Source organism: Mesoplodon densirostris, chromosome 4, assembly GCF_025265405.1.
Source record: "Mesoplodon densirostris isolate mMesDen1 chromosome 4, mMesDen1 primary haplotype, whole genome shotgun sequence".
Taxonomy (NCBI): Eukaryota; Metazoa; Chordata; class Mammalia; order Artiodactyla; family Ziphiidae; genus Mesoplodon; species Mesoplodon densirostris.
Genome location: NC_082664.1, coordinates 40,032,808 through 40,044,882, shown reverse-complemented (window position 1 = coordinate 40,044,882; position 12,075 = coordinate 40,032,808). Strand labels below are relative to the sequence as shown.

The following is a 12,075-nucleotide window of genomic DNA, read 5'->3' as shown; positions in this document are numbered from 1 at the left end:
CTACCACTCTTCATCCAGAACAAGTCTCCCAACTGTTTACATCACTGAATCCTCTCCCAGACTCACAAAGTCCTCTGAAATCCAGCCTCATCCTCTCTGCCTGTGCAAACATATTTCTCATTACTCCTCAAGTCCATACTATCGCAGTTAGGTCAGTTTTCTCATTATATCCCCAAAAGATGCTCACTCATGATGCCTACTAACCATTTGAAATACTTTTTCTTCATCCCTTTGCCTATCAAAACTTTTAAGAACCAGTTCAACTCTCCCTTCTCTATGACACATTCAGTGGTTACCACTGAATCCACATCCTCTGGCTACCATAATATCTGTCTGTGTCCAACCCTTCACAGGACAAACTTTCCATAAAAGTTGTCTATTCTCATTGGCTCTATCTTCTCAGCCCCTATTCACTCAACTCACTCCTATCTGGCTTACGTCCTCACTGCTCCAAGACAACCTAGGTAACCAATAATCTCTCCATGTCAACAAATCCAAAGGACACTTTTTACCCCTTTCTACTTAATAATTCAGAAGCATTGGTAACCACTCCCTCCTTAAAAATGTCTCAGTCCTTAGCTTACATAGAACATTTCCCTGGTTCTCTGGACACTCTTCTATTTCCTTGGCAGACTCAATACTCTTTATCCAGTGAGTATATTAAAGCTCCTCTATGTCCATTCCTCTTCTGCTTTCACCTATCTCCATAGATTCAGTAACTCTATCTCCAAACAAGACCTCTTCTATAAACTCTAGATCTTTATATCCAGGTTCACCTCTCCTCATAGATAGCTTAAATTTACCTCAGTAGAACATGTCCATGACCTGTCATTTCCCCAAATCAGATGCTTTCCCAGTGTTTCCTATCTTAGAAAATGAGATCACCATCCATGCAGAAATCTGGAAGCCATCTTTCAACATCCTTCTGATTACCCCTATAGCTAATTTATTACCAAATCTTATTAATTTTATCTCCTAGAACCCTTTCAAATCTCTCCATTTCTCTAGATCCTCATCATCATCTCCCAACTCCAAGCTTCCATCATCTCTCCCCTAGACCATGCCAAGAGCTACCTAATCAGTTTACTCAGGCCCTCTCAATGAAGGAATCATTGAGTGACTCCTTCAATAGATTATCCACACTGAAGCCAGGTAGGTCTTTTCAAAATTCGATCTGGGTCATATCCCCTCCCTGCTTTAACATCTGTCAATAGCTTGTCAGGGCTCTCAGAACTCTCCCAACTTTGCATGGCCTATAATGACCTCAGAGTCTGTCAAACCTCAACTCTCACCATTCTGCACCTTGCCCTGAGTATGACAGCCACACTGATGTTTTCTTTTTTCTTGTAAGTTTCAAGTCCTCTCCCACCATAGGAGGACCTTTTAACTTGACATTCTCTCTGCCTGAACATCACTGCTTTCCCTCCGCATTTGGTTGACACCTACATTTATTTAGATCTTAACTCAATCGTCACGACTCTAGTGAATCTTTCCCTGACCTTCTGACCAGGTCATGCCTAATAATTTTAGACATGATGTACCTCTCACTCAAAGTCCTTATCAAAGTTGCAATTTTATGACAGCCTCATGACACCTATTTGTGTCATGAAATGATTAATGCATATCTGCCTGTTGAGCTGTAAGTTCTATTTGATCCTCCAATACCTAACACAGTGCCTGGCATCTAATATATGCTTGCTAATTGTCTGACTATATCAATAAACAAATGCATTCATAGATTCTTGCAGGGATCTCTCTTTATATAATTGATATCATGAAATTTAGTATGAAGTGCCTCTCTAAATACTTCATATATGCTTTCATATATGCTATTTTTTGTCTTCTCAAATAGATGATACAGTCCTCAGAACTATAAAGTTTATGCCTACTATGCATACAATAGTCACAATACAGTAATTACTTATTGATTAAAGGAACTGTCAGTATCCCAGGAAAGAGAATCCCACAGTTCTAAAACAGAAGGACCATAAACATTAAAGGGTCTACTGCAGGAGGCCTTCTTTCCCCAGAAACTATCCAAATCAGTGTTTTTCAAACTTTCTTTAATTGAAGCTCATAGTAAGAAACAAATTTTACATAGTGACTCAATGTGTGTTTACACACATGCACACATGTACACACAACTGAAAAAATTTCTCAGACAACGCTCTTACTACATGAGATGTACTCTATTTCTGTTCTATTTCAATTTTTTAGTGCGCCAGTCAAGACCCATTAAATGGATCTACACCCTATGGAGGGTTGTATCTCATGGTTTTAAAAACTTGCTTCAAACTATCCCCAAAGGCCTTGCAGACCTCCCTCTCTCATAAACAGACTTGTTTTCTAGACATTTTTTAGGATTTAGATCAGAAGTTCTAACTGTTCCTAGTTAACTCTGCTATCAAAAATGTAACCCCACCCCAACATACCATTTTCAATAGCTCTACAATGGGAAAATTAAGACTCCAGCTCAGCAGGGCCCTGCTCTCACTATCCATTTGCTGTTGATATATTATTTCACTTACATCCTAGTAATTCTGTGTAATAACAAAATTAATAACAAAAGCAACCGGGAGCAGAGCCCTTACTCTCTGCCAGGTGTTGGGCCAGATGTTTACATGCAACTCCATCCCACAGTGAGTTGGAGACTCACCAAGCACCAAGTGCCCCAGGAGGTCAGAAGCAGGAACTAGCACCCAGGTTCCTTAAATTCTAATTCTTGACTGAGACATTTGCAACTTCAAACCTCTTCTAGGGGAAACTGTGCCTCATTTTTTGCTTTAGACAGAAAAGTAGAAGACTAGGAATGAAAAGTAAGTCCTAAAACAATTCACGGCAGGGGGAGTTTAATTCATATTAGCATGAAGGCAGAGTGGTTTAGGAAAAAGAACTTAGAAGTTGGAATCAAAAGTGAGTTGTTGAAACATATGGACACCAAGGAGGGAAAGTAGGGGTGGGGGGTGGAATGAATTGGGAGATTGGGATGGACATATATACACTAATTTGTATAAAATAGATAACTAATAAGAACCTGCTGTATAAAATAAAAATTAAATTTAAAAAAGTGAGTTGTTAAGATATTGCCTATCTTCAATCTTATTTTTTTAAATATATACTTGATTTTAACCAATAACATAGAATATGGACAATTCAGATAATTGCTAAGTAAGCTCTAGAGTATTTGCTTGCATATTCAATCAAACCTACCAACTCAAAGTTTTTTTTAAGTTTTAAAAAATAGTCAAGGAAATATGCTCTCCATTTATCTTTATGCTTCAAGTTTGATTCCATTAATTTAGACCAACAGAGAGTAAAGTAACTGGACCCTGTGCATACTAGCCCTTACCTCAAGGTCTTAGTAATTATGCATTAGCAATATGTGCTCTGGGTTTATGAAGACAAGCATAAGAACTGCTCCTATAATTTCTGAATGTTTTATAAAACCATAATTGAGAAAATCAACTAGAGTGCTAGGTCCTTCACATAACTAGTCATCAACTGGTAAATAGTCATAACAATCAAATTATCATTAAAATCCTTTCCCCAAATTTTCTGCCAGCATTTGGATCCTGTCTCAATACTACCAAGGGAGCTGCTGTGAAAAACCTGGGGAGTTTTAATTAGGTTATTGGTTTCCTCATAACAATACCTACCACTCAGGGTAGTTTATGGAGATTGGAGTAATGTAGGCAAAATCTTATTTTATTTTTTTTGCTTTATAACAAATTTAATCAGTTATACATATACATATGTTCCCATATCCCCTCCCTTTTGTGTCTCCCTCCCACCCTCCCTATCCCACCCCTCCAGGCAGTCACAAAGAACCGAGCTGAACTCCCTGTGCTCTGCGGCTGCTTCCCACTAGCTATCTACCTTACGTTTGGTAGTGTATATATGTCCATGCCGCTCTTTCACTTTGTCACAGCTTACCCTTCCCCCTCCCCATATCCTCAAGTCCATTCTCTAGTAGGTCTGTGTCTTTATTCCTGTCTTACCCCTATGTTCTTCATGACATTTTTTTTCTTAAATTCCATATATATGTGTTAGCATACAGTATTTGTCTTTCTCTTTCTGACTTACTTCACTCTGTATGACAGACTCTAGGTCTATCCACCTCATTACAAATAGCTCAATTTCATTTCTTTTTATGGCGGAGTAATATTCCATTGTATATATGTGCCACATCTTCTTTATCCATTCATCCGATGATGGACACTTAGGTTGTTTCCATCTCCGGGCTATTGTAAATAGGGCTGCTATGAACATTTTGGTACATGTCTCTTTTTGAATTATGGTTTTCTCAGGGTATATGCCCAGTAGTGGGATTGCTGGGTCATATGGTAGTTCTATTTGTAGTTTTTTAAGGAACCTCCATACCGTTCTCCATAGCAGCTGTACCAATTCACATTCCCACCAGCAGTGCAAGAGTGTTCCCTTTTCTCCACACCCTCTCCAGCATTTATTGTTTCTAGATTTTTTGATGATGGCCATTCTGATTGGTGTGAGATGATATCTCATTGTAGTTTTGATTTGCATTTCTCTAATGAGTAAAGATGTTGAGCATCCTTTCATGTGTTTGTTGGCAGTCTGTATATCTTCTGTGGAGAAATGTCTATTTAGGTCTTCTGCCCATTTTTGGATTGGGTTGTTTGTTTTTTTGTTATTGAGCTGCATGAGCTGCTTATAAATTTTGGAGATTAACCCTTTGTCAGTTGCTTCATTTGCAAATATTTTCTCCCATTCTGAGGGTTGTCTTTTGGTCTTGTTTATGGTTTCCTTTGCTGTGCAAAAGCTTTTAAGTTTCATTAGGTCCCATGTGTTTATTTTTGTCTTTATTTCCATTTCTCTAGGAGGTGGGTCAAAAAGGATCTTGCTGTGATTTATGCCATAGAGTGTTCTGCCTATGTTTTCCTCTAAGAGTTTGATAGTTTCTGGCCTTACATTTAGGTCTTTAATCCATTTTGAGCTTATTTTTGTGTATGGTGTTAGGGAGTGATCTAATCTCATACTTTTCCATGTACCTGTCCAGTTTTCCCAGCACCACTTATTGAAGAGACTGTCCTTTCTCCACTGTACATTCCTGCCTCCTTTATCAAAGATAAGTTGACCATATGTGCGTGGGTTTATCTCTGGGCTTTCTATCCTGTTCCATTGATCTCTATTTCTGTTTTTGTGCCAGTACCATACTGTCTTGATTACTGTAGCTTTGTAGTGTAGTCTGAAGTCAGGGAGCCTGATTCCTCCAGCTCCATTTTTCATTCTCAAGATTGCTTTGGTTATTCGGGGTCTTTTGTGTTTCCATACAAATTTTGAAATTTTTTGTTCTAGTTCTGTGAAAAATGCCAGTGGTAGTTTGATAGGGATTAGGCAAAATCTTTATAAACTACCCATTGGAGTAAAAATTCTTTATAAACTATAAACTGTTATTGTTTATTATATATATAAGATTATTTTACAACTGTATTATATACTCAGAGAGAGCTTTCTGTGTGTGAGCTGTGTGTGTGTATAAACAAGGAACCTAGAAAAAATAAATTTTTAAATGTTGACCCTGCAAACCAAAATGTATAAAATTATACTGAGTGCTAAACTACAAAATAAAATATTAGGAGGAAGGGGGAGAGAAAGAAGAAGTGGAAACAGATTTTTTTAATGTTAAAAGCTAAATTCAAGGGAAGTTGCTCAGTATTAAATTGTCCAGGAGCTTCTTTCAGAAACTTGTCTGTTAGTTGAAATGCAATATGTGTATATGAAATATTCACACAACTGTTCCATTTCCCTATAGTCACGAAAATTATTGTTTTGGTGAATGTGAAATCTGGTATTATTAACAAATATTAAGAACAAGATAGCGGAGTAATTAAAATTGCTTCCCAGAAAATTTTAATTCCCTTTGGCTTTAAAACATGGCAGGGAAAAGCAATACGCTTACTGAAGGATAACTTCTTTACAAAGGAACTAGTTGCAAATCTAGAAAGCAAGACCAGCTCAGAGGTTTTGGACACATAAAGTCATTAAAGAAATTGCCCAAAATTCTTAGTAACCATCATCATCCTCATTGTTATGAACTGAATGCCTGTGTCCTCCCAAAATTGATATGTTGAAACTCTACCCCTCATGTGATGGTATTAGGAGGTAGGACCTTTGAGATCTGATTAGGATTCAATGAGATCATGTGGATGGAGACCCTCATGATTGGGATTAGGGCCCTTATAATAATGATGAGAGCACATTGAGAAGCCAGCAGTCTGCAATCAGGAAGAGGGCTCTCAAAAGAACCTGACCATGCTGGCACCCTGATCTTGAACTTGCAGGCTCCAGAACTGTAAGAAATAAATTTCTGTTGGTTATAAGCCACCCAATTTATGGTATTTTGTAATAGCAGCACAAATACACTGACATTCATCAACCAAGTTTAGAGAAACCAGTTCTGATTTGTCCTCACAGCTCTTAGCACAGCAACAGCCATGAATTCTGAAAAATTAAACCTTCCTTGGGATTCAGACTGTTTCAGTCCTTGATGATGTTTCTAAACAATCATGTCCAAATGTTTTAAATACACAGATGTTCCTGTATGAGTGCTCTAAGAATTGGGTAATTATCCCTACCAAGTGGTAATAGTCCAGTAAAACATTTCAGAAGCAATAATCCTACAAATGGACAAATTCTCAATCGGATCTGTGCAAGAGCTTGAGGCTTTAAAACATCTTATTATATTCTTTCAAGACCATCGAGTATCCTCTCAGAGATGGACATGAAATAAAACAAGCACTTTTTCCTCAAGTGTTAGAAGGTCAAAAACTAAATCACAAGCCCCTAATTCAAAATGCCCACTAGGATCCTTATGAGTGTTTCTCAATTTTGACTATTCATTCGATTGGGATGGAGGTTGAGGAGAATTGGAGGGGGCCACAGGAGTTACTCATTCTAGGCCCCAAAGAGTTGGTTTTAATTGGTCTGGAGTGAGAGCCAGGCATAAGTTATTTAAATCTTCTCATGTGGTCTAATATGCAGCCAGGGTGGAGAAGCCCTGATCTACTGCAATAACGCCTAAATCCTGGCAGCTGCAATAGAATCTACAGATTGCTAAATTCTAATGCAGACACACTGAATTGACTCCCTAGGATTGAAACACAAAAATACAGCCTCAGAGGTCAGTCTCATTCTCAACCAGGTTTGGGAAATTTTGCTCTCATACCTTGCCTCTCAAAGTGTAGACCAGTATCACCTGGGAATTTATTAACAATGCAGAAGCTGGGACCCACTCCAGACCTGATGAATCAGAATCTGCATTTTAGCGAGATCATCAGGTGATTCCCCAAGCTCATGACTACACTCATCTTGTGCATCCTTTTCTTCCTTTTAAGGATGGGAAAGCAGGCCAGGGAAGTTAGAGGACTCAGCAAACATAGGAAAAGGGCATCTAGTGGGGGGGAAAGACAGAATTAGGTCTCGCCGTCTAAGACCTTCTATTTCATCACTGTATTTCTGAACTGCTGTTTAAACTTTTGTTTTCATTTAATATAAAGGAAGCACTTCCTCTTTACAGTGCTATTTCTTCAGACACCAAGGAAAGTAACTAAAATTTAATACCACTACATATTAATTCCATTCCTAAAGGAGATCACATATAAACCATGAGGTCAATAATTCTGCTGGCAGAAGTTTCTGGAAGAAGAAAGGCTATATTCAGTCAATGAAAACAATATAAAAGCATGTATTCTTCCTTTCTATAGCAATTCCAGGAAAAGCATCTTTTCCTCTGAGCTGCTCCAACACTACCTGTATCTGGCATGACTAGATGGTTATTTAGGTTTTCGTTTCATTTGTTTTTATGAAAACTACCCCATTCTCTGATCCAGAAATTCCATGGACATTAACAAGTGTGGAACACCTTTTGGGGGAGTTAAACCTCTCTCTTCCTCTCATCTTTTTTATGCAAATTACCCTAGAGAGAAGTTTCAAAGCACAAGCACAGAGAAGTTTTCAGATTTTTTAAGAAGTGCTAAGGCACAAAAAAATTCTAGAGTACTGAGGAAGAACCAAGACATGGAGGTGAGAAAGGAAAGGACTTCACAAAAAGAAACCAAACACACTGAATAAAACACATTCACTAATTTATTCTTTTTCCAAGGTCTAGTGCTGATTCTGAGAAAAGTCAACCAGATTTCCCCTCACATTATATTCATTTAGTCCTAACCTTGGAGAAGCACACCACCCAGAAATCATCACCCTTATTCTGAAAGCCCTAAAACCCTGGCATAGACCTCCTGCAGCAGAGGTGAAGTATAGGCAGAAACCGGTAAATTGAGCTAAGGGCTATTTCCAGCCACTCTCGCAGAACCCCAGGGCCTCCATGAGGGAAGGACTTGAGTGCAGGTGCTCACAGTTCCAGGTATTACCCCACCCTCCGCAATTCTCTGATTCAAAGAGCTAAAGAATTCACATTCCAAAAATCAGTGGCCAAGGATGGAAATTTGGAGCTTAAAAGCAACACAATGAAGCTCATGCAACAATCACTAATGTTTTGTAAAAAGTACTGAAGAGGGTATTTCAACAATGCTGATTGTCAAATATTCATTATAAAGTTAGATTTGGTTTGGGAATCTTGGTTTTATTCAAAATTTTATTTTGGATAGGGAGAACAAACTAAGTGGTTACCAGTGGGGAGAGGGGTAGGAGATTAAGAGCTACAAACTACTGTGTATACAATAAATAAGCTACAAGGATATATTGTATAGCACAGGGAATATTGCCAATATTTTATAATAACTGTAAGTGGAGTATAATCTATAAAAATTTGGAATCACTATGTTGTACACCTAAAACTGATATAATGTTGTTAATCGACTATACCTCAATTTAAAAAACCTACTTCGGAAACATATATACATACATACAAAAAAAAATTTACTTTGTTTCTCATCTGAACTAGCCTCCTGTTAAAATCTGAAGTTACATACTTCTAACCCACAAGAACAACCAGACCAACCAAGCTAATTATCTGGCCTGTGATACTCTTCTGAACCTCTGTCAGGAGAATACAGAAATCACCTCTGTAGATTGCGCTCGGCGGTTCCCCAGGTCTGTCTCTTGCTTCAACAGTGTTTGGACGGAACAGACCCAGGGTCGCCCTTTCTTCCAGCCTCCAACCACCCTCCAACCTTCGGAGTCAGCCACTCATCTATCCCCCCTCCAACCTTCGGAGTCAGCCACTCAGCTGTCCTCGGTCACCGGGACCAGCCAACACCATTTTTTGAGCCGAACTCCTTATTACCGACCAACCATGAGCTCCCAGATTCGTCAGAATTATTCCACCGAGGTGGAGGCCGCCATCAACCGCCTGGTCAACATGCATCTGCGGGCCTCCTACACCTACCTCTCTCTGGGCTTCTATTTCCACCGCGACAATGTGGTTCTGGAGGGCGTGGGCCACTTTTTCCGCGAATTGGCCGAAGAGAAGCAAGAGAGCGCCGAGCGTCTCTTGAAAATGCAAAACCAACGCGGCGGCCGCGCCCTCTTCCAGGACGTGCAGAAGCCATCTCAAGATGAGTGGGGTAAAACTCAGGACGCTATGGAAGCCGCCATTAACATGGAGAAGAACCTGAACCAGGCCCTTCTGGATCTGCATGCCCTGGCTTGTGCCCGCGCAGACCCCCACCTCTGCAACTTCCTGGAGAGCCACTTCCTAGATGAGGAGGTGAAACTCATCAAGAAGATGGTGACCACCTGACCAACCTCCGCAGGCTGGCTGGTCCCCAGGCTGGGCTGGCGAGTATCTCTTCGAAAGGCTCACCCTCAAGCACAACTAGGAGCCTCCAGAGCCCAGTGGGCTTTGAGGAGCCCCTCTGGTGTCCGGGCTTCTGCCTGAAGCCCCTCTCTGCAGCCAGTAGGCAGCTTGTTAACCACACTGGAGCCCTCTCCCAAGCCTTGGACCAAATGGAAACAGTAAAGCTTTTTGCAGCAAAAAAAAAAAAAAAAAAGAAAAGAAAAGAAAAGAAAAGAAATCACCTCTGTACACAGTCTCACTGAACTAAGAAGCTCTCTTTGGCTGCATTCTTATTTACTTCAAGGGAATGAAAAGGGAGCTAGATAACAAAGTGATAATGCAGGTGATCTCTAGAGCTTCACTACAAACCTGGCAATCTCCCAGTTTTCTCCATCTCAGTTTTCTTCATCTCCATCCTTACCTCTCTCTATGCCCGATGCTTGAGCCAAAACCCTGAAAGTCATCCTTCACACCTCTTCATTCATGCCATCCAACTCAACACTAAACCCTAATAATTCTACCAGCAGAGGCATCCACTTCTCTCCTTCTCTACTGCTACTTCCCAGGCCAACCCACCATCATCTCTTGCCTGGACAATTGCAACAGTCTCCTGGCTGGTCCCCTACTGTCACCGTTCCTCCCTCCAACCCAACTTGCTGTTATACAGCAAGTGACCCCTGTGGCCAGGAGATCTGTCCACTGCACTTGGAATACAATGCAGAAGCCTTACCCGGAATAGTCAAGCCTCTGTCTCTCCACCCTTGTTTCCCACCTTCCTCTTTTTTTTGCCCACTGCAATCCAACTACGCTGGCTTTTAAGCTTCACAAACTTAGCCACTCATTTTCTCTTTCCTCCTTAGGATGGTTCACATGTTTTCTCTCTGCCTGAAATATTCTTCTGCCCACTCATCATCTAGTTACCTCTTACTTTAGGCCTCAATGCAAAACTACGTCCTTAGAAATGTCTTCCCTGACACCATCTCCCAATCAAAATTAGTTTCTGTTACACTTGATCACAGCACCCTCCCTTTTTCCTTCAAAGTGCTTACCACAGTCTGTAATTTATATTTTGTCTGGGCTTGTTGAATGCCTATCTCCCCACCAGGCTCCAAGTTCCATGAGGGCAGGGACGATGTCTGTTGGTTCATCACTGTATATCCACAAAAGTTTGTTGAATGATCAAATATAAAAATTCTTATTCCTATTTAAAGTCATACGGCCAATAAATAATTACTAGAGCAATGCTAGACATTGTCAAGAATATAGATATGAATTGTGCTAGGTATTTTTCTTCAAAGAACTGACAATTCTGTAAAAAAAAATTAAAATTAGGTGTTCTGACACAGATTTTCCTGAACTCTGGAAACTTCTGAATTTAAGTCATGGAGCATATATTACTTTTTAAACTTGTCTTAAGTGGGTGAGTGATATCTATAGATATATTTAAGTTTCAGAGAACAGTAACAGCAGAACTATCCTTGAAGCACATATAGCACATTTTATTTGGGTTAAATAAAATCCTGGCATAGATGGCTAAACAAAAGCATAAATAATGTATATGTCATGCCCACATCCACAATGTTGATTTCTGGTAGGTTCATTACCCACTTCTACTATGTCAATAACAGAATATAAAACTGGTATGTTTCATGTCCTTACAAATACACTTTTATCCTACAGCTCTATATCAAGGAAATGTGTGTGTGTGCCTGTGTGTGTGTGTGTGTGTGTAGACACATACACTTTGTACCTGTCTCATTCCACAATGAGACTAATTATTATATAATGATAATTGGCGACATTAAGGAGACCATCACTGTGGAAGTTGGAAATATGCAAAAAATATCTGTTAATTTATTCAAACTTTTTCAGCTGTCATCAAAGATAAAAATATGCCTTCACTTTTCATCTCCCTCAAGATCAAAGGTACATTTTTAAGTTTCTGTGTTTCTTTGATGGCATTAAATTCATCATTTTTCCATCTAGCCAAAGTGGTTCAGAATTCATGAGATACTTTAACTTAAATTCCTGAAATTCTAATGGTAGGAATAATAGCAATTTTGTTATAGAAAATATTTCTACACACACACACACAAATGTACAACAGTTCAAAGTTTCTACTTTTAATCACTGGTGTTTTGTTCATGAAAGATGTGTTTCTAAAAAGTATACTTGTCAGAATCATTAAAAGTAAAAGATAACTGCAATAATGGCCTATGAGATTCATAGTCTCATAGTACAACAGAAAACCTTTACCCTGCTGTAGATAAGAACAAATTTTTACTTAATTTCATTACAATGAT

At 39.3% G+C, this 12,075-nt stretch overlaps 2 protein-coding genes across 2 annotated transcripts in view; one reads left to right on the top strand and one right to left on the bottom strand.

The window, feature by feature from the left end:
* KCNH5 (potassium voltage-gated channel subfamily H member 5) overlaps positions 1-12,075 on the bottom strand; it is a 352,691-nt gene that overhangs the window by 330,141 nt on the left and 10,475 nt on the right. The gene's annotated exons all lie outside the window — the stretch shown is intronic.
* On the top strand, positions 9,208-9,779 carry LOC132489114 (ferritin light chain-like). Its single transcript, XM_060098062.1, has one exon. It carries the CDS (start codon positions 9,290-9,292, stop codon positions 9,734-9,736), a length of 447 nt encoding a protein of 148 aa, XP_059954045.1. The 5' UTR covers positions 9,208-9,289; the 3' UTR covers positions 9,737-9,779.

Coding starts and splice junctions, on each gene's coding strand:
- LOC132489114 (XM_060098062.1), top strand. CDS start 9,290: ATGAGCTCCCAGATTCGTCAGAATTATTCCACCGAGGTGGAGGCCGCC.